This window comes from Rhineura floridana, chromosome 7, assembly GCF_030035675.1.
Source record: "Rhineura floridana isolate rRhiFlo1 chromosome 7, rRhiFlo1.hap2, whole genome shotgun sequence".
Taxonomy (NCBI): Eukaryota; Metazoa; Chordata; class Lepidosauria; order Squamata; family Rhineuridae; genus Rhineura; species Rhineura floridana.
Genome location: NC_084486.1, coordinates 69,041,263 through 69,065,812, shown reverse-complemented (window position 1 = coordinate 69,065,812; position 24,550 = coordinate 69,041,263). Strand labels below are relative to the sequence as shown.

Here is a 24,550-nt window from a genome sequence, read left to right as displayed (position 1 = left end):
TTAAATACAGAATTTTAAAAAAGAACAAAACTGAGGGGAATGGAAAGGAAAGCAGCTTCCCCAGGGGAAAGTGGCTAATAAAATGTGTTTAATATATCATGTTAAACATATAGCCCTCAAACATTTCTCTCTCACATAGACTGAGGGTCACAAACAGAATACCTATTTGAAAGGTGTCTGGAGGCTGCGCATGGCAACCAAGAGGTCTTCTGTATCTTTAAAAGTTGTGCAGGGGGAAGGGAGAATTCCACTTTGTGGTTTTTCCCATTATAGTGTTGCAAGAACACCTGCACTTGGCTGAATTTTCTCTTCTCCTAAAGATACAGGATCAGTCTCAGGCCCTGAACCTGACAACCCTAGTCTGGACACATTACAGTGGGGAAGCAACAGCATTTGTTACTGCACTGGCCATATTTCTTCTTTACAAAGGATGCAACCGGAGAAGTTGCTTAGGTCCCATTGCTTTTAAAACAGCTCAATTGAGGTTAAGCTTTAAAACATACTATTCTATGATTGTGTGTATGAAATTAATTTCAATCGAAAAAGCAACAAACTAGGATCAGTTTATAAAATGAGTGCAATTAAAAAGCAACATTTTTCCTGGACCATATTGCGTCAGGTCACAGATGTGAGACTGCATGTTGAAATGGTCTCTCCTAAAAATGATCCTTGTTGAACTGGAATTTCTTGTTCTAGATCATAGCGTATTTTCCTCTCATGCAGGATCATTATGGAACCTTCCAGCCCATCTTTACCCTGAATTGATAGTCTCCACCCCCACCCCCCAAAAAAAGAAAAAACATGCTTTCCTACTACACTCTCCTGAATATATAAGCTTGCTTTTACAAACAAGATATGATGATAATCATGGGGGACTGGAATGCAACAGAGAAGAACTATGAATTGTGGGGAAATGGGGCTTAGGAGACAGAAATGAAGCAGAAGAAAGACTTATCAAATTCTGTGAAGCCAATAATTTGTTTCTTGCGAACACATTTTTTGAGCAACTAAAAAGACTGTACATGTGGACACCACCAGATAGTTAATATAGGAATCAAATTGATTATATAATTGGCAACAGAGGATGGAGAAGTTCCATACTTTCTGGAAAAACAAGACCAGGAGCAAACTGAGGTACAGATCATGAATAGTCATATCGAAAATCAGAGTAAAGCTAAAGAAGAAGAACAAAGCAATCATAATGCCAAAATACAATTTAAATAACATCCCAGAAGAATATAAAGATCAAATAAAGAACCGAGTTGAGGCTTTAAGCTTAGTTGACAGAGAACCAGAAGAACTATGGACTGAAGTCAGAGACATTATAAGGGAAGAATGCAAAAAGACCATACCTCTAGTTAAAATGAGAGAAAGACCTCAATGGATGACTGAAGGAACTCTTAAAATGGTTAAAGAAAGAAGGAAAGCAAAAACAAAAGGAGATAGAAACACGGTCAGAACCCTAAATGCAAATATACAACAACTAGTACGTAGGAACAAAGAAAACTATTACAATTGTTATTGTGTAGAAATAGAAGAGGACAACAAAAAGGGTAGAAAAAGAGCCCTATTCCAAATAATAAAAGATTATTCCAAAAGATTAGAGACATGAAAGGGAAATTTAAACCATGAGTAGGGATGTTGAATAATAAACAGAGGGACACACTGACTGACCAAGATGAAATAAAAGGAAGATAGAAGCAATACACTGCAGAACACTATAAAAGAGATGCAAGCATGACAGATTCATTCACGGAGGAACCATATGATGAAGAACCAGAAATTTTAGAATGTGAGGTGAAAGCTGCTCTTAAAATACTTGGAAGAAACAAATCACCAGGAACAGATGGCATACCAATAGAGTTGCTACAAGCTACTGAGACTGAATCAGTCCAAATTTTGACTAAAATCTGTCAAGAAATATGGAAAACTAAACAATGGCCCACCGACTGGAAGCATTCAATATATATCGCAATTCCAAAAAAGGGGATCCCGGAGAATGCAGTAATTATCTAACTATTGCCTTAATATTCCATGCAAGTAAAGTACTGCTCACGATTCTAAAACAAAGGCTCTTACCATATATGGAGCAAGAAATGCCAGATGTCCAAGATGGATTTAGAAAGGGAAGAGGTACCAGAGATCATATCACAAACATACACTGGATAATGGAACGGAGCAAGCAATTTCAGAAGAAAATCACCCTATGCTTTATAGACTACAGCAAAGCCTTTGACTGTGTAGATCATGAAAAACTATGGAATGCTTTAAAAGAAATGGGGGTGCCACAGCATCTGATTGTCCTGATGCGCAACCTATACTCTGGACAAGAAGCCACTGTAAGGACAGAATATGGAGACACTGATTGGTTCCCAACAGAAAAGGGTGTGGACAGGGGTGTATTTTATCACCCTATTTGTTTAATTTGTACACAGAATATATCATACGGAAAGTAGGACTGGACCAAGATGAAGGAGGTGTGAAAATTGGAGGGAGAAACATCAATAATTTAAGATATGCAGATGATACCATACTACTAGCAGAAACCAGTAATGATTTTAAATGAATGCTGATGAAAGTTAAAGAGGAAAGCACAAAAGCAGGACTACAGCTGAATGTCAAAAAGACTAAAGTAATGACAACAGAAGATTTATGCAACTTTAAAGTTGATAATGACAGCATTGAACTTGTCAAGGATTATCAGTACCTCAGCACAGTCATTAACCAAAATCGAGACAATAGTCAAGAAATCAGAAGAAGGCTAGGACTGGGGAGGGCAGCTATGAGAGAACTAGAAAAGGTCCTCAGATGCAAGAATGTATCACTGAACACTAAAGTCAGGATCATTCAGACCATGGTTTTTCTGATGTCTATGTATGGATGTGAAAGTTGGACAGTGAAAAAGGCGGATAAGAGAAAAATCAACTCATCTGAAATGTGGTGTTGGAGGAGAGCTTTGCAGATACCATGGACTGCAAAAAAAGACAAATAATTGGGTGTTAGAACAGATCAAACCAGAACTATCACTAGAAGCTAAAATGATGAAACTAAGGTTATCATATTTTGGACACATCATGAGAAGACATGATTCACTAGAAAAGACAATAATTCTGAGAAAAACAGAAGGGAGTAGAAAAAGAGGAAGGCCAAACAAGAGATGGATTGATTCCATAAAAGAAGTCACAGACCTGAACTTACAAGATCTGAACAGGGTGGTTCATGACAGATGCTCTTGGAGGTCACTAATTCATAGGGTTGCCATAAGTCGTAATCGACTTGAAGGCACATAACAAAATTGTCCCGCCCACACTTCCTAATAGCAGTTCCCATAGAACATGACATTCTAATTTTTACATTCACTTGAGTATCAGTAGTAACTGATTCAGAGCAACATGGAGTTTGGAATTAGTAGTGGAGAGACCTAGGTTCAAATCTCCACTCAGGCACAAAGTTGACTGGGTGACACTGGGTGAACTACCATCTCTCAGGTTTACAGGGTTGCTGTGGGCAGCGGCGTCGCTAGTGGGAGTGCGGGGGGGGTTCAGACCTCTGGTGCGCGCCCTCCAAGGGGCATGGCCGAGGTGACCGGGTTTGCGCGCACACTCGAGGCCAGCCACCCCGTCCATGCCCCTGGGAGGGCGCGCACCGGAGAGGCACCCAGCCGGAGGAGGCCTGGGAACGCCAGTGCGCCTCCCTCGCCCCGCTGACGCTGCTCTCAGTCTCGCCCGCCCGCCCGCCTCCGAGGAGGAGTTGGAACAGCCTTGCCAGGCAACGGCGCAGGGTGGCTCTGGGTGTCACCCCCCTCATGGTGACACCCGGGTGCAGGCCACACCCTCCGCACCCCGGTAGTGACGCCCCTGGCTGTGGGTATAAAATGCTTCTTTCCCTTCCCCTACCCATGGATGCTGCCCTGAGCTCCCTGGACGAGGATAAAAAAATGTAACAAGAAGTTATGCAAGAAATGTGACAAGCTGCTGTTACATAACAATAACTGAGTCCTACTGCTCATAAAGAGCTGGTGTCTTTGGAATGAGGTCACTTTCTGTTTTCATGGTTTATTTCCACCCAGAATGACTTCAGGGTGATGTCTGTCCCAACAATAGGATATATTTACAACATTTCTCAAAGAATCTCTGTTCCTCAAATATGATTGTTGAAACAAGTGTTGCTAAAAGGCATAGAGGATTAAGAAACAGAGAACTCTACATAACCATAATTTTAGCTATATCGTAACAGATTTATGTGTAAATTTTCAAAAAAGGTCAACCTACCTCTCGAGTAGCTAATCTATCACTTAGCTCCTCCGCTTGTGCAATATCTCCTTTGGTCAAAGATCTGTCTATGCTGATTTCAAGGCCAGACTGGAAGAAATATCAAAGAAAATGAAAAGTTCCCACCACAAAAAAGTGAACATTGTAAACATGTACTCAAGGACGTTTGTCATATTCAAAACAACAGTCACTCACGGAGCTGTAAACACATACAGGAATGTATTTTAAAAGATACAGTATCATTAATTCACAGAACAGTTGTCTGAGAACAAATTGTTGTATTAGTTCCACCTTATGTGTTGGATAAATACTGCACTTACACAAAATTACATGGATTAGTTTACGCCGGTCACAATAAAATTTTATCTCAGTATCTGTCTTATCTGTTCCCTGAAGCTTCTTTTAACAAAATGTGATGTGTTTGTGTCAAATATATGACATCTGCCAATTACTATTTTGTCTTTGCAATTCTTAGATCTTATCTTTATCCAAAAAGTGAATTCTGGCATGCTGTCACTTCACTACATTACTGAACCCAAGCCTGCAAATTGTCAACGGTAAAAGAAGAGAGGGCTACATTTTTTATCTCTAAAAACAAGCAAAAAGAATGAGCCTTAATAACACAGGCAAATCCTAACTTGTCTTGAGTTAACATTTACAAATGAAGGATTGTTAATGAATGCAATAATAATAATGTAATAGATTTCTGCCCTGAAACTCTATGTTCATCTTTATTGAACACTCCACTGAAGAAAAGACAAGAAGGAAATAGAATGTTGATTACAAGTTGACCTGTTAAGACTTTCCTAGAAAAATGTCATCTTCCAATTAAAAATAATTATTCATTGCATCTTAGTTTTGTTTATATTTATTTTTATACATTTTTGTGGGTTACTCCATTCACTTTCTTATCTATGGCTAAATGAAAATATATAATTTGTTACTGACTGTTAAGAAATATCAATAATCAGGCAACACTCTAGGGCTTTTGTCAGAACAGAAGACAAAATAACACAAGGCTTGGCAGCAAAAAAGTGTTATTTTATATCATGACAGAGCAGCTTGTCTCAAAATCTTACACTCCTATTAAATGAAAGGCCATTCTTTCAGTTATAAACATCAACATGAAATACATTTCTGTGGCAATACATGGGTTAGATCCAGAGTAAGTTCGCCATGCTTTAGCGCAATTGATTTCAGCACTACACTTATTAACATGGGAATAAGCTCCATTGAACTCAATGAGGCTTATTTCTGAGAAGAAGTATATGGGATTATGCTGTAAAGGACTAGTCTGTAAGCAAAATATTTCTTCATTTCTTTGTCTGAAGATGGACAGAGATCCCCATCTTTGTAATTTCTATCTAAATCTTGGTTGCTCCTAAGTACTTAAAACAATACCAACATATGTTCTAGAACATATCTGAAGTGCATCTATGATACACTGTATGCTTGGTCTTTAGATGTAGTAACTACAGTATATTCACATAATCTGGGATTGGGGACTGGGACCAGGGAACAAAGGTTTCCAGGTCAGAAGGTATAGTTGCAAGGCAGGCTTCAGCTCAGCAGCTGGACAAATACCATAATGAGAACCATAAAAAGGTGGTTTGTAGTAAGTGCCTGATGTGAGCAATTGCTTGAAAATGACAAAGGAAGCAAAAAGACAGACAAAGAGATACAGGCATACCCCGCTTAACATCACTACACTTAACGTCTCATCGCTATAACGTACATGCTCCATATGCCTGCATTTCTCCAGAAACGCAGCACAGCAGCAGAGGCTTTAGAGCGCGGGGGTGGAAATAGACGCGATTGCGCCACCGCAAATCAGCTGGGAGGCGCGATCGTGATCAGCTGAGAGGTGCAGCAGCGCAGCAGCAGAGGCTTTAGCGCGGGGCTTTGAGGCTCCGCATGAAGGAGAGGTAAAAAAAGTTTTAAAAGGTAGTGCTTCACTTTAAGGACATTTTCGGTTTACATACTCGCTCTGGTCCCATTGAGTACGTTAATGCGAGGTATTACTGTATATACTCTTAAGCAAATACTCTCTGAAGAAAGCATATCATTGCTTATTATATGAAGGCATGATTAAGTTATGCTTAGTGTTTTTATGTTTAAAAATAGAAGAGTACACATATTAAAGTTAGGAGTTTTGTACAGCAAGTCACCTTTGGAGGGGCTTCCTTGCTTGAAAGTGATTTAAACCTATCATTGATTCCAAAATACTGAGTAAGCTCTTTCAACTGACTTTCCTTTATGGATTGTTGGCTGCAAAGAAGAAAAAAAGAAAACATTTTTAGGGGATTCATATTTCATCAGAAAAGTGTTTATTATTGAAATGTCTATTCAAAAATTCTTATTTGTAATACCTTTAAATCTAGAATAAAATGCTTTTCCTGCACATTGAGCTATATTTGGAAATGGTTAAACTGCAATGAAGTTTTGCTTTTGTATCCTTGATATACAAGGGCATAACCTAACTGATGAAGTTAAGCCCAACATCACTAAATGGAGGTATGTGGGGTTAGACTTCATTAGACAGGTCATATGTTCTTATACACTGAAGGCAAGTAAGTAAAATTTAATATTACATTTAAAAGTTTCTTTCATTTATTGTATATCTTAGCTTTCAAATCAAATTCCCTGATGGGCACAATTAAGCCCGTGTGTACAAGAAATGATAATGAACCTCAACAGGAATTGCACACGAAAAAAGCAGGATACTTCTAAAATGCATTTCAAATTATAGTAAGTTTTCAAATACCTTTCAGTTACTTCTTCATTTTTCTTTTTTGATTTAGCTGAAAAGAAAAAAAGTACTCTAGGTTCAGTACATCTTATACCTTTCTATACAAACCTATGCAAAGAGACTTGGGGCTGAATCCAGTTCACTGTGGATGCAGCACTGAGCACAGAAGAATTCTCACAGGGCAGGGGTGGCTAACCTTTTTTGGGCCAAGGGCTGCATTGACCCATGGCCAACCATCTAGGAGCTGCATGTTAAAGTGGACAAGATCAAACCAAAATTCCTTATTTTTTTTTCTGTACATAGTTATGTATGCTGGTTGTGGCCTCCACTTCCATTTCAGCTACCTCTACCCTCCAATTCTGTCTTATATTCTAATGAGGTGGTTGTCTTTCTTTGGTGAGCCCCTCATTATCCGCTGGCACTGGCAATGTGGCTACTTGCAGCTAGCTTTCCAAATTCCGATCTGTTAATCTTGCTTGAAGAAGGCTCTTTGTATGTTAGCATTGATAAGAACTGCTCACACAGAAAGGAATCCCACAACGTGAGGGAAACATAAGTTCATGTCTCCACAGGGTTGGACATTTTTCTATGGCTATGTAGTGCTCATGGAACTCCAACATTTTTATTGTGCTATATTTACCCTACAGTTCAATGAAGCTTTGTAGTTTTATAAGTTCCATTTGAAAATTCTCTGGTACATTTGATACTTGAATGGTGAAAGGCGATGCAAATTCAACTGCATAGGATTTTATGTCCTGAAAATGCTCACTGAATTTCTCATGCAAAATTTCCACACTGCATTGCATACCCTGCTGTTGTTTTTGCTCTATGTTTCTTAAGGGCAGTGAAATACCCTGTGTTTCTTCTTTCCAGCTGCATTTTGAACAGCTGTAGTCTCATTTAAAATGTTGTTACATTTCTCTGTAGAGTAGTAAGCAGCAGCTGATTTTCCCTTGTAATTGGACATTCAGCTCTGCCTGGTATTTGGCGACGTCTACCAAGAATGCAAGGTCACAAAACCACCGGCATGCAGTTCTGGCAGTTTCCCCTTGAATCCCATGCTCAGACATTGTAATTTGCAGTAATATACTAAGGCTGAAATCCAATACACACTTACCTGGGAGTAAGTCCCACTGAATCCAACAGAGCTTACTTCTGAGTAGGCATATATTGGATTGCAGCCTAAGTCACCATATTCTGTTTCAATGTCCTTGAGGATCTCTTTAAACTGCCAGCTGTTCAACCCTTAACTTTAAATAAAGTTAATGCATGAAACAACTGTTGTCATCACGTGTCTTAGACGTAAGGCTTATGCACACAGATTCTCCTAGTAGATAATGCAGTGACACACAATCCACTCATCTGTATCAATACTGTGGCACTCAATTTCTTTATAAGGGCAACCAATCTCTTCTGAGCTCTCGTGATAACTAGTGCTCTATCTGTGGGAAGACCACGGAGATTGCTAAATGTAAAAACCTCCATTTGGTGGACTGCAGATAGAGCTCTCTGAAAGATATCTTCTCCTTTTGTGGTGTTCATGCATTGCTACCATAATGAGGAAGTCTTCTCTAGTTTTGAAGTTTGATGAGATTTCCATGCATATAAATTGCCATCTGGGCACTGTCAGTTATGCCAGTTGTCTCATCAATTGCCAGTAAATAGAAAACAAATTCAGATACAACTAATTTGAGAGACTGGTCAATATTATCTGCCAAATCATTAATTCTCTCATGCAGTCTGATGGAATAAGCTTATATTTTCAAATAAGGAAAGCTTCTCTGAACTTGTGAACAGGCACTCTTTCACAAACTCACCTCCTGCACATGGACTCAGGCAAACTTTGGCTCTCACTCTGCTGCTACTTTTCTGCTGCTGGTTTTTGACCTTTGGCTGCTCCCATCGTAGCTTGTATCTGATTGGCCTTCTTTTGCTTTGTGCTTTGACTGTTGCCATCAGAGATAATCTCTCTTTGGCAGCAAAGCTACAGGAAGCACCATGGACAAAGAAGTAAGGAAGCGGCAGTGGTGCAACTTTTGGGATACTTGTACACATTTTTGGGAACACCCACAGAATTCTTTTAACAGTGATCCAAACAAAGTGGCAAGTAAAAACATTTTTTTAAGGGGTGTGGGGGTGGTCTTTGGAGGCCACAAAAAACCTCTGAGGGTGGATATGGCTTGTGGGCTACTAACCCCTTTTATAGAGCGTAACAGAGGTGCACAGATATACAAGGTTATGCACTGGAAATTTGTCTGGTTTTACAGGGAATGGGAGACCTCTGCACACCTCCAATATTCCTATAACAGTTTGGTGCTCTGAGGAATTATATGTGCATGCTGTGGAGGGAGGGGTGGTGAATAGGGCTATGTCATCTTCCATTGGAACCCCTCTGTACATTGTGCTGCATGTGCAGAGGACTGGACTGAGACCTTACTAATCTAACCACATCTTTAACAGCAATCCAAAACATACTTAACTGAGAATAAGCTCCATTAAACACAGTGGAACTTATTTACATGCATTGTATTATGGTACAAAATAACTATTTTATATTATTGACGTTGATTTATACAACTTCTTCATACCCAGATCCAAATTATTTACATAGAAGTCAGCTCTAGTGACTTCAATTAAACATGCCTCAGTATAACAGCCCTAATCTCACTGTTGTCTTGGGGGAGGGGAGGAGGAACAGGTGCATGGACTAAGTTTCCTCATTTCCCCAACCACAACATCAGCACTATCAGACCTGACTGCACTCACTGGCAGCATACCACTGAAGAAATAAAAGCACTGTTCAATCCCACTCCTTCAACAGAATCCTTCTTTATGAAAAAGTGATATATGAGTGATATATGAGCATAAACCAATTCCCCACAGAATAGTTCAGGTACATACAATTAAGCTTAATAAGATGGTTTTTGGCACAGAGGTTCAGAGAGCTGAATCACATAAGAATCTACAAAAATTTAAGGGTTCCCTCAAAGCCACCCTGACAAGTCATTATTTAAATGTTGAATTACCTTAGAATAAAAATACACAGGGGAACCACCGAGGTTTAATTAGTAGTAGTGTACAAGACCCAAACTTGATATTAAATCCCAGCTCAGTTACTGAGTTTGTAGGCAAGTCACTCTCTCTCACTTCAGTTCTCCAATAAAATTAGAATGACCTATGTAATATGGTCACGGAAAGAATAAATGACACACACTGTATAGCAGCACTACATAAATGGGCCAAGATTCAAAGAGCTATTGCAGACATACCCAAAGTTCGATATTTCACAAAGTATGTCACTGCTGCCACCCAACTCTGGCTTTAACTATTTTAGAACCTAATTACACACAGTGTTTTCAACCAACTATTAACAGTATTTCCCAGGACTTATAATTTAAACAGAATACCTTTTCTGGAACGCTTTCTCTTTTGTCCCGCGTCTCTCTGATTAACTTGGTTTTTGATTTCAAAGTTTTTCTTTTGCAGGCTCTGAAATTTCTACTGAAAGAGAAAAACATGAACTGAGAACTCTATAATGTACAATTTTCCCCCAAAAGTCTACTGTATAATATATTCCTGACAGCTGCATTCACAGGTCCTATCTGCAAGGATTAAAAATTACAGACCCTAGAACAGACACATAACTCCCAAGCAGTGTGGGTTTTTCTATTCACTGCTCCATGAGTGCAAGGGAGATAGATATGCATGCTGTTCATGACATAATGAACAGGAAAGACTATACACACACAGCATCCCTATGCATTCAGCTCAGCTTTGACATACGTAATGGACCTCTGGTCTACATTGACAGTCCACACACAGATCTCTATGTGATCTCTTCTGCTTTCTAAATCATTAATTATGCAGGAATGCTCTTCAGAGTAAATCTCAACCATATGCATAAAGGCTGGGATCCAAGAGATGCTTCAGCATACCTAAAGGTTTCGGCATACTCAATGAGATTTTTTTTTCTTTGAAAAACAGAACATCTGCCAATACCATATCATGAACTGCTTTTAAAACACCTCTTAATGTGAAAAGTTAATGTTACATGGCATGGGTAGTGGTTGTTTGAAAAACATAATTCCAAAGCCTATTTGGACATGAACAACTGCTTGAGCTGTTTTCTGGACTCAGAAAAGATATAAAACAAATATGAAATACACTGAAAAAATAAAGTAAGAGTACTGATGGATAGGCAGGTTGTAATTACTGGCAAAGGAGAAGGCAGAGTAGAGTGCTTAAAAAAAAAACTCTTGATAAAGAGCTACAGACCTAAACCTGGTCTGCTTATCTATTCAAGCTCTACAGTTCGCTCTTTCTCTACATGAAAACTTCCTGTATGAAACTAGATCTTGATAAACCATGGTAGTGCTAAAACACTTGTTGAGAACCCGTACAAGAGAATTCATCACACCTCTCTCCAATCCTATTAAGTTAGCAACCTCTTAAACAAAGTTATTACAACAAAAAACAGAAGTTTCTTCTCCATAGCTGAATGGCTTAAAATGTCAGACCATGTTCCATTCAAAATAATTTTGCTTCTTGGTTTGACCTGATCTTTCCAAAATGATACCTGCCTAAGTATCAACTACAGGACCTATTACACCACACTTCAGTTTCTGTCATGTCCCCCCGGGAACTTCAGCAGCAATGATACAAGATGAAACCGGCCTCCCCCCACTAGGTGCACATATTCATCTGACCCTTTTGAAGTTTAGGAGATTTGCTAACACACCTCAGGGCAAGGAAATATTAAAACTTTGCCTTGAACATCCATTTGCTTCTACCTTATGGGATAGGAAATTAGATCAAATACTACATAGATATCACCTTACTATAAAGGATTATGTCTCCCTATTAACAGGAAAAAAGCTACGCTAAGCCATTTTCCAACATTGTGCATACCTAGACAATCTAACTTTAAATAATTCTAGGGTGGCCCCATGGTATGGGAGGTTTAAAACTGACCATCATTGTTCCTCATACCTTATGCAGCCTTCCCCAATTAACCTCAGACATGCATTCACAGCACTACGTTTCCTCTCTTTGCCTAATGCTGACAGAGAGGGAAGGATTGCTGGCATTCCGAAGGATTTAAGAAAATGTGTTTGTGGATCCCAAACAGAGGATCTCCCACATATATTACTCCATTGTCCAATATACCTAGAACTAGATTTTTTAAGAAGTGGTTTGATGACTACGGGTTGTCCACGGAAGATGAAAAAATACTCTTTTTAATGTCTGATTTAAATTCGGAGGTGACTCACAAGGTATCTCTGTTTGGGATAGCTGATCGGAAATTACGAGCTAACCATGTTTTAGAATCTTAAATGAAACAGATGTTTTGTAACTGATTTTATGTTTTAAACTGTTTTGTAAAATTGCTATAGTATAGCAAAATCTGCTGTACTCATTTTAATATTGTGTCGGCCTATGGCCCTGCAATTTATAATAAACTTGACTCATGTGCGGAGTTATAATCAAACGTACCTTCCACAAATCTAAAGAAACTCCAGGAGGACATGCTTGGAATTCTTGTCCTTTATCTGCCACTGCTGCCAAAGCAGGTTTGCTTTCAGGTTCCTGTGTCTCAGAGCCAGAAGACGGAATGCCTTTTGGATCCTTTTGTTCTCTTTCCTCCTTTAAGATAGGCCCAGGCCCACCCCATGTTTCTTCATCATCAGAACTCGTGTCAACATCATTTTCATTCACACCAGGAGGTAACAGACCACTCCACATTTCTAGGTACAAAATGAGAGATAAAACACTCATTATCATTATAAAAATATCTTTAACAAAATCATTAAAACTGTCTTTAGGACTTTTGCAGTCTCTTCAGCATAAAACCAAGGTAAGAACTTCTTGTGCATCTTACTTCTTAACTATTCATTCATCAATGTCAAAGTGAATTCAGATTGTCTAAGATCCAAGGCAACAGAACGTGAAAACAAATCATTTGGACCTAAAAAGAGAATTAGAAAAATACAATGTTACAAGAATTTTTTTTCTTTCATTTGAAGTTTTAAGTGGCTTAAACAGGCTTTATTAGAATTAATGTCCAACATCTTAACATTTATCAAACAGGCAGTTTATACAACAGTACAAAACAATGGTTTATTATTATTATTATTTTATTTTTATTATATGTTTTGGCAGTGTCTGGCAGCCATCATCCAGAATCATATTATGCTCCAAAAAAAATAAAAATAAAAGGGATGTCCGTGTGCAAGGTTTAAAGGACAGAAGAAGAGAACCATAATTCAGATGTAGTAATGACCTGAATAAAATGTAATCTTTTCTTAAAAGTTCAATATTCTACATGTAATTAATCAATATATGATTATTTCATACATATGGGGATTTATTTAGACCCTGCTTTTATGACTGCAAACTCCTCCAATGTTTTGGTTGGAAGGGAGTTAGGATGGCACACAGGGTATTTGGGGTGGGGTGATACAAGGATCTACAGATTCCTTAAGAAGCCTTGGGCAGCTCATTTTGCCAGCCTGGAAATTCCCAGTGAAGAAATTTCCCCTTCCAATCCACCAGGCACAAACTAGCCTGGCTTGGGATATGGTGGTCGATGCACCACCTAACTCCCCTCTCCCCAAGTCTGTTTATGATTGCTCTGTATTTTCATCTCCTCTAAGCATGACTACTAAAAAGAAAGTTTATATACCACCACAAGCATTTGTACTAAGAGTTTGCATATCAAAAAAAAAAAAAACCCAGCACCACAACATTTTTTTTAAAAAAAATAATCAGGAAATACCCCTGGCAAATAAAATAAAATTTAATAAAAATGTGGGGTTTCCCCAACCATTAACAAAGTTGGTGTTTAATTTTATTTTAAGCATTCATACACCACTTTTTAATTTTGCCAAAATTTTACAAGGCAATTTCCAATATAGATATGTTATCATAACAATAAAACCATACCAAATAAATCAACATAAAACAGGGGAAAGCTGCAATAAAAATTACAATTTTTAAAAAACCAGCATGTAAAAAAAATCTGCCACTTGGTAGGCTGTCTACCATATCATGATCCCACAGTTTATTTATTTATTTATTATTTGATTTACATCCTGCCCTTCCTCCCAGCAGCACCCCAGAGCGGCAAACAAAAGCACCAAAAACACTCCAAAACATCATAAAAACAGATTTAAAAATACATTAAAACAAAACATCTTTAAAAACATTTTTTTAAAAACTTTGGTAATATCTTAAAAAATAAAAATAAAAAAGGTTAAAACATATTGTTTTTCTTTTTTAAAAAAGGTTTACAAACATATTAAAAAGCAATTCCAACACACATGCAGACTGAGATAAGGTCTCAACTTAAAAGGCTTGTTGAAAGACGAAGGTCTTCAGTAGGTTCTGAAAAGATAACAGAGATGGCGCCTGTCTAATATTTAAGGAGAGGGAATTCCATAGGGTAGGTGCCGCCACACTAAAGGTTCATTTCCTATGTTGTGTGGAACAGACCTCCTGATAAGATAGTATCTGCAGGAGGCCCTCACCTGCAGAGCACAGTGATCGACTGAGTATATAAGGGATAATACGGTCTTTCAGGTATCCTGGTCCCAAGCTGCACAGGGCTTTGTACACCAAAACTAGAACCTTGAACTTGGCCCAGTAGCAAATGGGCAGCCAGTACAATTCTTTCAGCAGTGGGGTGACATGTTGGCGATACCCTGCCTCAGTGAGCAGTCTAGCTGCCGCATTTTGCACCAGCTGCAGCTTCCGGACCAACCTCAAGGGCAGCCCCACATAGAGCGCATTAAAGTAATCCAGCTTGGAGGTTACCAGTGCATGGACAACAGTAGTCAGGCTATCCTGGTCCAGAAACTGCCCCAACCGTCTTACCAGCTGAAGCTGGTAAAAGGCACTCCTAGCCCCTGAGGTCATCTGGGCCTCTAGTGACAAAGATGGCTCCAGAAGCACCCTCAGACTACGGACCTGCTCTTTCAGAGGGAGTACGACCCCATCCAAAGCAAGCAACTGACCAATTATCTGAACTCAGAAATTTAGGACAGACCAAAATCAAGGTCAAAATTGGTTCCTTTTTTTCTTTCAATGGGCTTACATCTGAGGAGTCATGAATAGAACTGCCTTGCAATATGCATGTTTTAAGAACCTAAGAAGCTGCTTGATCAGACCAGGTGTCCCCAAATTTTGCAGAAGAAAAACTGGTGATTCTTACCGTCTGCAAAAACAAAACAAACAGGAAAAACAACTATACCTCTCCCCCAAAACAAATAAATAGACAAAAAAATCAGGCAACACTTCCCCCAAAAGACACCCCCTAACAAATTTCTCCCCACAAAACTAAAAAAAAAAGTGGCTGGGGCATCAAGAGAGGTGTTTGAGGTGCTGTCCTGCTCATGGGTGCCATATTGGGGACTCCAGGTTCAGACCAAACTCTTTAGCCTTTCCTCAGTTTGGTATAATTTTTGAGACTGGGTGACAAGAACTCTAAACAGTATTCCAAATGTATACATAGATTTTTATGTAGCCAGTTTTGGCAGGGTATCCTGCCAACTGTACCCTGTTGTGTCCAAAGACACTAACCTCTGACTACCACTCAGAACTCCCTTCTGCCAGTTGGGCAGAGAGTTATAAAGCCAACCTGATCTTTTCAGTAGCCACCCACCACAGCCAGCTGTGCATGGTGCAACAGACCCTCAGTGTTTTGTGAGAAAGTCAGGGCCTATTCCCTTTCCATTGACCCACTAATCCATCCCAGATGGTTTTCACCAAATCATGGCATGGTCTGTACAGCAACCTTCACTGGGGCTCTTGGTGGTTTCCTTCTCCACTATCAAAATGCCAATCCCAATCCCTGTCTCAGCGGAGGATGGCAAGCTGTAGGGGTCACTCCCCTTGGCATCAGATGAAGGACACAAACAGTATGAACTCATTATGATAACCAATTTATTTTCTTAATAACAATAACCCCCACAAAGATTTTGCATTTTTCACTGCTGCTGCATAAGAACATGCTTTCTTGTTGAAAGAGTAAGAACACACAAAAACTAACAGTTCAGTCCTAACCGTTTCCTAATAAGCCCCATTGAATTCAATGGGGCTTACTCCCAGACAAATAGGGTTAGGATTACAACTTAATTTGTTATCTTCTGTTCGCTTACTTCCCCGAGCTATGTCTAGTTCTGTATTTCTGAGCCTCAGTGTTCCCCAGCTGTAAAAAAGGATTTTAACACTTAAGTATGCACCTGTAACAACATGCTGTTCTTTAAAAATATCAAATAAAAAAAATATCTTGCCACAGATTCAGTGTCTAACCTTGGTCGAAACCAGGCTTGTTATGTTTCAGATATTGCCCGATTACAACTCCCCTCATCCCAGATTGTTGGCCATGCTAGCTGGGGCCACTGGGACCTAGGAGTTCAACAACATCTAGACAGCCACAGTTTCTTCATCTCTGATGTAATCAATACAGGTCAGTGTTACCTCTTCAACACCCAGCTCTGTGTAGTCCTATGAAATATCTGATTATCCTAAGAGCCCAGTAAGACAGTGGGGCTCAATTTACGAGGGATGCCATTTGTTTGCACAACTACAGCTAGGTTGGAAGTAAAGCACAAAACTACCTTCTAGAAAGGGAGTGGAGTCTTGAGGTTTTGCTTCTTGTTTTCTGGGATGGTGAAGGGCACTGTCTTGCATTACTACTAAACTGCAATTGGAAACGGGCAGAAACGGGTTGGAATAGGAGAAAAGCAACTGTTTTATTGGCAATCTATCAGCAACAAGACAAGTTTCCTTACCTGGGAGTAAACACTACTGAACTCTATGGGACTGACTACCGAGTAGGCACGTACAGGATGAAGCTGTTCCTCTTTCCTGAATGAGACTGGGGGAAAGAAAAACTGCCGAAGCTCACAGTCCCTCAGCCAAGCGGCAAAGGCAGTTCCCTCTACGTCCCTTCAAAACTCAGTCCTGCCCCACAGCTATCCCAATAATGCTAGAGAGAAAACTCTAATGCCCCGTCCTCTACCTGCCTCACTTACCACCAGAACGTGTTTACATCGCGGCCATCTTGAAGCTTCTCTCACAGCCCGCCCTTGAGGCACTAGCTCCGTCCCTCAGCCAATCCGACATGCCAGGCTCGTAGATTCGGCGGTCTCCATAGCAACCAGTCACGGGGTTTTCTCAACCAAAGGGCTACAGGCCTAAATAACTTTCTAACAAAACTTCCGGTTTCCATTTACAAGTGGTTGACTCATACGGAAGAAAGTCTGGCGACAACGCATAGGAGTTAATGTAACAGTTCAGTTAAAGAAAGCGGCTTCTTTTCAGGAGGTACAATGATGTGAAAGAAAGGGGAAAAGAAAAATTCAACTGGAGAACCTTGTTGGGAAGGATTTAAAACATTTATAGTCTCTCTTTTGCAAAAGTGATGTTCAAAGCTTCATTCCTATGTTTTTTTTTATATATAAATAGAAATTTACGAACTCTTGATGAGACTCAGCTGACACAGTATCTCAGCTCCAGGAACACAGCGTCGAGGCGAAGGAAATGCATGTCTCGAGTTAGATGCCAGATGGGCAATCCAGAGAAGCCTTTGCCAACCTGGTGCCCTCCAGAGGTTTGGAATACAATTCCTATCAGCCCCAGCCAGTATGGCTGAGCTGCTGGGGACTGATGGGAGTTTTATTCTAAAATACCTGAAGGTCACCAGTTTGGTGAAGAAGACTAACATAGAGGTTTAGAACTTGGGAGCAGAATCTGGGGCAGGGTGTTATTTTATTTTAATATTATTTTGAAAATTTTATATACTATTTATGAGAACATCTCAAAGCACTTTACAATAAAATCCATGGGAAAAAAATACAACTCCAATAAAAATAAATCCAATAGCACTGACAGTCGGCACAACATTGATCTAAAAAGTTATAACAATTAGCTGGCATCAAGAGGAGCAAAGACCTTGGTGAACAAACAGGTTTTTAGCATGCAGTGAAATAGCATCCATCATTGTTGCCCCTTGCCATATTTCTAGGAGGAGGCTTTTTCAGACAGTGGGTGCCACAACAGAAAATGCCCTTCTGCTGGTCACCCCAAGATGAACTTCTGCAGGCTCTGGCACAACCAGGAGGGCCTCAGTGGATGACCTCAGGAACTAGGCAGGCCTATATGAAGAAAGGCATTCTCTCAAATAACCAGTTCCAAATTGTTTAGGGCTTTGTAGTCCAATACCAAATCCTTACATTTGGTCCAGTGGCAAACTGGCAGCCAGTGCAATTGTTTTAATAGTGGTGTTTTGTGCCCATGACCAGGAGCTCCACCTAGCACTAGCTGCAGCTTCCAGATCACTCTTAAAGGGAGCCCTGCATAGAGCACAATGCAGTTACCAACTGTTTTGAGGTTACCAACACATGAATCGCTGTGACAAAACTGGTGAAAAATGATCATAACTGGCATACTACCCAAAGCTGGTACAAGACGCTTATAGTCACTGTGCCCACCTGGCTTAAGTGACAGACAGATGGATCCAGGATCACTCCCAGACCACAAATCTGTTCCTTCAGAAGGAGTGCAACCCCATCCAGAATGTTAAATTGCCCAATTCTGAATCCTGGACCCAGAAACCACCCACTCACAAAGCCTCTGTCTTTTCAGGATTCAGCTGATTGGCCCCCTCAGCCCACCACTATGTCCAGACAGATACAGGACTTAAATGACCACACTTGATTCAGATGTAACAGAGAAACACAGATGGGTATCATTAGCATACTGATGACACATGCTTCAAATCCCCTAATGACTACTCCCAATGGCTTCATATAAATCATGTTAAATAGCACTGGGCACTTCAGCACCCTATAGTACAACTGCCAGGTATAGTCATCCAATGCTACTCTCTGAAACTGACCCTGTAAGTAGGAGAGGAACCACTGTGAAACAGTCCCTCCCACTCCTAACTTAATAAGCCAGTTCAGCAAGATACCATGCTTGATGGTATTAAAGGCTGGTAAGATAGGGAGCAAGAGCAACAAGGTTGCACTTTCCCTGTACCTCTCCCAATAAATGTCATCCATAAGGGCAACCAAGGTATGTGTCATTCTGAAATCAGGTCTGATCCCAGACTGAAATGAGTCAAAATAATTGGTTTCCTGCAGGAGTCACTGGAGCTGGACTGCCACCACCCTCTTAAGCACTTTCCTCCAAAAGAGGGTATTAGCAATTGGGCAATAGTTATCAAATACCTCTGGGTTCAAGGTGGCTTTTTCTGAAAGAGTTGCACTACTACCTGTTTTAAGGGGGGGGGCAGGCACCACTCCATCATGTAACGATCCATTCACCATACCCTGGACCCACTCATTCAACCCCCATTTAGGTAGTTCAGATTAGCCACAATGGTCAAGAGATTAAGTGGTTGGCCAAACAGCTTCATGGTGCACCTTTTTTATTTCCCACCTCATACATGTCACCCATGGAACTTAGCTGCACTGCACATAGCTCACTGAAGAGAGACTGTGGGACTTCAGACCAGTGAAACGGTACAGGCTCAATATACAAATCACCCTAGGTCCAATACCTGGCCCTGGCTTCACAGGAGAAAGGCATGGGAGGAATCAGAGAGAACGCTTCTAGCCAAGTGGAAGGTGGGTGGAGGCTTAGGCAAGCAAGAAACATCCTTCACAGTTTGTGAATCTGGTCCTTGGATGGGTCAAAGATTATACACAGGAGCCCTGGGAGACTAAAATGGAAACATCATAGAGAGAGGAAGAGCTTCTGCTCTTGCTGTTGGCCTTTATCCATTGACTTCAACAGGAATATTTCAGCTTACATCAGCTATTTTTGCAGGCATACTGTTACACTGTTTCAGAGGGTGGAGAACATGCTCTGAGCAAACATAGGATTCCTCCTAAACTCCATACCTCCCCTACTATATCCCTCTCTGACCACTTTTTGACTCTTACCAGAAGCTTCCCCCTGATGGAATGGAGTCTCTAGGCCAACAATGATGGTTTTCCAGCAATGTAGCACTGTGTTCCACTGGTACAGAGAAGTTAGGAGTGATCCCATCCCTGTCCAGTAGGCACATCTCAAGGACAGGATTACATTGTAGATTAATGTTTTTATTCCCTGCAATTTTAATACCTTGTGGGAAAACATAATCATCCCTGCACTAAGGTCAAGGATCTACAATGTATTATTATCCTTTCTTTTAGTGCAGGGATGGGAGAACCTGTGGCTTTATTCAATCTCTCAACAGGCCCAGCCAGTGTCGCCAATGGTCAGGGATGATGGGACATCTGGAGGGCCACAAGTTCCCCATCTCGAGTTCAATTGCTTTTCAGGCTGTTTCTTCTGTCTTATAAGACAAGTGGACAAGAATAATTTGACTTGAGTCCACAGGCATGGCAGCATATGAACTGAAATGAGTGTCTCCTCAGCGCACCTGTCCTTCATAGATCATACATTTATTTCATGGAGGATAAGGCTATCAATGGCTGCTAGCCACAATAGCAACATTCTGCCTGTACTGTCAGAGGCCAGTTGCTGGGAATCACAATTGGGGAGAGCACTGTTGTACTCTAGTCCTGCTTGGGGACTTCCCCTAGGCATCTGATTGACTATTGTGAGAACAGAATGCTGGTCTAAATTAGTGTCTGGCCTGATCCAGCAGGGCTCTTCTTATGTCTATGTATTAGAGGGAATGAAGCTTAAATTATATTCAATCCAATTTATGCTTTCCATGTGTGTGTGTACTTTATACCAATTGTGGTCTCTGTATCTCAAATGCTCAACATCTGATTTATTTCTTGAAGTCAGTAGAGCTAACTTCCTTTCTCACGTAAGCTCTAGTCTTGGAATCCATCCAAACAATAATTTATATGAGCAAAAGAATCATGTGTCAGGGATTCTCCAGAACATAAAACAGTCAGAAAGATCAGTAATTAAAGTGTAGGCTGTAGAATTATGAATGCTATTAACAGAAAATTTAATACCATGAACTATAAAAGGCAGGTGTTGTGATAACTATACATCTGTGTCAGTATTCACTGTAGGCCATCCATCTGTATCACAGCAGAGTGTGCTATATGGAGAACACCATTAACAAGCTAGGCCACATTTTTTCAGCAAGGGATAAAAGGAGATTGGGCATGTCTAAATACCTTGTATGGCCAAAAATAAAAATAAAAATCCAACCCTAGAGGGAAAAAACAATTATAGATGCCACAAATAAGTGAATGGTTCTACAAAATACAGCCAGCTACACAGTTATACCACTCAAAACAGTCATGGCTTCCCCAAAGCATCCTAGGAACAGTCATACTCAGTTGACTGTTTATTTATTATTATTACTCAGAGTGGCTTAACCAGTGCCTTTTGTTTGTTTGTTTTTGGTAAAAAATGAGGTGCCAGTACTTATATATTTAAAAAAGTGCCATGGGCACCAGCACAAAATGGCTGTCATGGGATGACATGGCTTAACACAAAATTTGAAGTAAATTCATTGATGCTTCCTTCTTCCTTCCTGACAATTTCATACATGCTGTGGGAAGTCATCTATGTCTTGCTGGTCCCAATGATGGAGAACATACTTTTGATTTTTCTCCATACACAATGATTCTGTCATTATGTAACAGCAACAAGGAGCTTTCCTCAGTTCTAGAGAAAATGTACAACGTGGCTGTTCCACTCTCTCCCACACAAGCCTACACAAGCACTTACAGAGCATGAATATATCTTACACACACACACACGTCCCTTCTTTCTCTCAAACACATAAACACACAGAGAACACACATACATTCCCTCTTTCTCTCCCTCCCCTCCCTCACAGACCAAGCATACATTTCCCCTCTATCTCTCTTTAACACACACAGATCACATATCCCTCCCTCCCAGACCATGCATGCATGCATGCATGCATCCATCCATATATACAGTATTTCTCTCTATCACACACACACAAAGAGTCATGGAATATATCTTCCCTCTCTATCAGCAGAAAGAAACCCATCTTTCTGTGGTGCACTTATGAGTGCAAGCACATGGCACAGTGAGCAGAACACACATACCCTGAAAAATCAAGAAACCCCCTTCCTGGGGTGAAGCAAGTGCCTGCAGTGCAGTACAATGGAGCAACTGTGTTGATTCTTTTTCTCCTGTGCCCCAGACAACCAAGAAAGCTTTCTTGATTGGGGGGGGGGGAGAAAAGAGCAATGGGGTTTGTCCAAAAGGGTGATTTTGTTGTACTTTTCTTTTCTGCACCTCAGACAACCAGGAAGCTTTTCTTGATTGGGAGGGGGGGGGCTGTAGCCAGGGTGGGGCAAATGGGTGCACCGTCACCCAGTAGATCTGTGCTTCACCTCCCCCATTTTTTGTGGAAAATTGTCTTTTTAATTTGTGCAATGACAGACAATGGCATCCTCCACTTGAAGAGCAACACCTTTTTTAAAGAACAGGAGCAATTTAAGAAAAGGACCCTCTGAAAAAAAAACAGTGAATAATGCAGGTCAAGTGCCTCAAACTCTTCTCACTCAAGACTTTCCCTGACTAAGTGAAGATTTTTCACTTATGTAATTACATAATTACCGTGAAAAAAAACACAGCCTGACCAATATTAGAACTTTGTATTATGGGCTAGAGTTAGAATCCACTCCTTGGACTTTCCTTTGCACTGGTTTTCTGTTTCAGTTTCAGTTGTGTTCTCTACCCAGCCAGCAATAAAGAAGCCTGTTTGTTTGTGTGCAGTAAGAAATAAGAGTTTGTTTATTCTGCAGTTATTATGATGAGTAGAGCAGGACTGTGTGCCTATTGCTAAAGGATGAAATAAACAGATCTGGAAAATAATACCCTAACTTACCCTTTATTCTTTTAAACACTCACTATAATGATCTGTTGTTGTTGTGTGCCTTCAAGTCGATTATGACTTATGATGACCCAATGAGTCAGCGACTTCCAGTAGCATCTGTTGTAAACCACCCTGTTCAGATCTTGTAAGTTCAGGTCTGTGGCTTCCCTTATGGAATCAATCCATCTCTTGTTTGGCCTTCCTCTTTTTCTACCCCCTTCTGTTTTTCCCAGCATTGTCTTTTCTAAAGAATTATGTCTTCTCATTATGTGTCCAAAGTATGATAACCTCAGTTTCATCAGTTTAGCTTTTAATGATAGTTCTGGTTTAATTTGTTCTAACACCCAATTATCTGTCTTTTTTGCAGTCCATGGTATCCGCAAAACTCTCCTTCAACACCACATTTCAAATGACTTGATTTTTCTCTTATCTGCTTTTCTCACTGTCCAACTTTCACATCCATACATAGAGATCAGGAATACCATGGTCTGAATGATCCTGACTTTGGTGTTCAGTGATACACCTTTGCATTTGAGGATCTTTTCTAGTTCTCTCACAGCTGCCCTCCCCAGTCCTAGCCTCCTTCTAATTTCTTGACTATTGTCTTCACTTTGGTTAATGACTGCACCAAGGTATTGATAATCCTTGACAACTTCAATGCTGTCATTATCAACTTTAAAGTTACATAAATCTTTTTGTCATTACTTTAGTCTTGACATTCAGCAGTAGTCCTGGTTTGTGCTTTCCTCTTTAGCTTTTATCAGCATTCTTTTCAAATCATTACTGATTTCTGCTAGTAGTATGGTATCGTCTGCATATCTTAAATTATTGATATTTCTCCCTCCAATTTTCACACCACCTTCATCTTGGTCCAATCCCACTTTCCATATGATATGTTCTGCATATAGATTAAACAAACACCCCTGTCTCACACAGTTTCTGATGGGGAACCAGTTCGTTTCTCCATATTCTGTTCTTACAGCAGCCTCTTGTCCAGAGTATAGGTTGCTCATCAGAACAATCAGATGCTGTGGCACCCCCATTTTTTTAAAGCATTCCATAGTTTTTTGTGATTTACACAATCAAAATCTTTGCTGTAATCTATGAAGCGCAGGGTGATTTTCTCCTGAAATTCCTTGGTCCATTCCATTACCCAATGTATGTTTGCAATATGATCTCTGGTGCCTCTTCCCTTTCTAAATCCAGCTTGGACATCTGGCATTACTCGCTCCATATATGGTAACAGCCTTTGTTGTAGAATATTGAGCATTACTTTACTTGCATGGGATATTAAGGCAATAGTTTGATAATTACTGAATTCCCTGAGATCCCCTTTCTTTGGGATGTATATTGAATGGTTCCAGTCTGTGGGCGATTGTTTTATTTTATGACATCTGTTCCTGGTGATTTGTGTCTTCGAAGTATTTTAAGTGCAACTTTCACCTCATATTCTAATATTTCTGATTCTTCTTTTATATAATTCTTCAGTGTATTGCTTCCACCTTTCTTTTATTTATCTTGGTCAGTCAGTGTGTTCCTCTGTTGATTATTCAGCATCCCTACTCTTCGTTTAAATTTCCCTTTGATTTCTCTAATCTTTTGGAATAGGGCTCTTGTTCTACCTTTTTTATTATCCTCTTCTATTTCTGTACAACTATGGTCTGTACAATTTCTGTGGGACTAATCTGGCAACGG

The 24,550-nt window shown here is 40.1% G+C and overlaps 1 protein-coding gene across 4 annotated transcripts in view; it reads right to left on the bottom strand.

Moving 5' to 3' along the window:
- FAM204A (family with sequence similarity 204 member A) overlaps positions 1-17,159 on the bottom strand; it is a 37,118-nt gene extending 19,959 nt beyond the window's left edge. The window contains exons 1-7 of one of the 4 annotated variants that reach the window (XM_061635866.1): positions 17,055-17,159; positions 12,899-12,985; positions 12,514-12,764; positions 10,428-10,518; positions 7,036-7,072; positions 6,440-6,539; positions 4,272-4,361 (exon numbers count right to left, since the gene is read on the bottom strand). In XM_061635866.1, coding sequence (XP_061491850.1) covers positions 4,272-4,361; positions 6,440-6,539; positions 7,036-7,072; positions 10,428-10,518; positions 12,514-12,762 — 567 coding nt within the window. In that variant the 5' untranslated portion in view covers positions 12,763-12,764; positions 12,899-12,985; positions 17,055-17,159. The other 3 variants (XM_061635867.1, XM_061635868.1, XM_061635869.1) reach the window with 3 other exon arrangements.
- Positions 17,160-24,550: the final 7,391 nt, after the last annotated feature.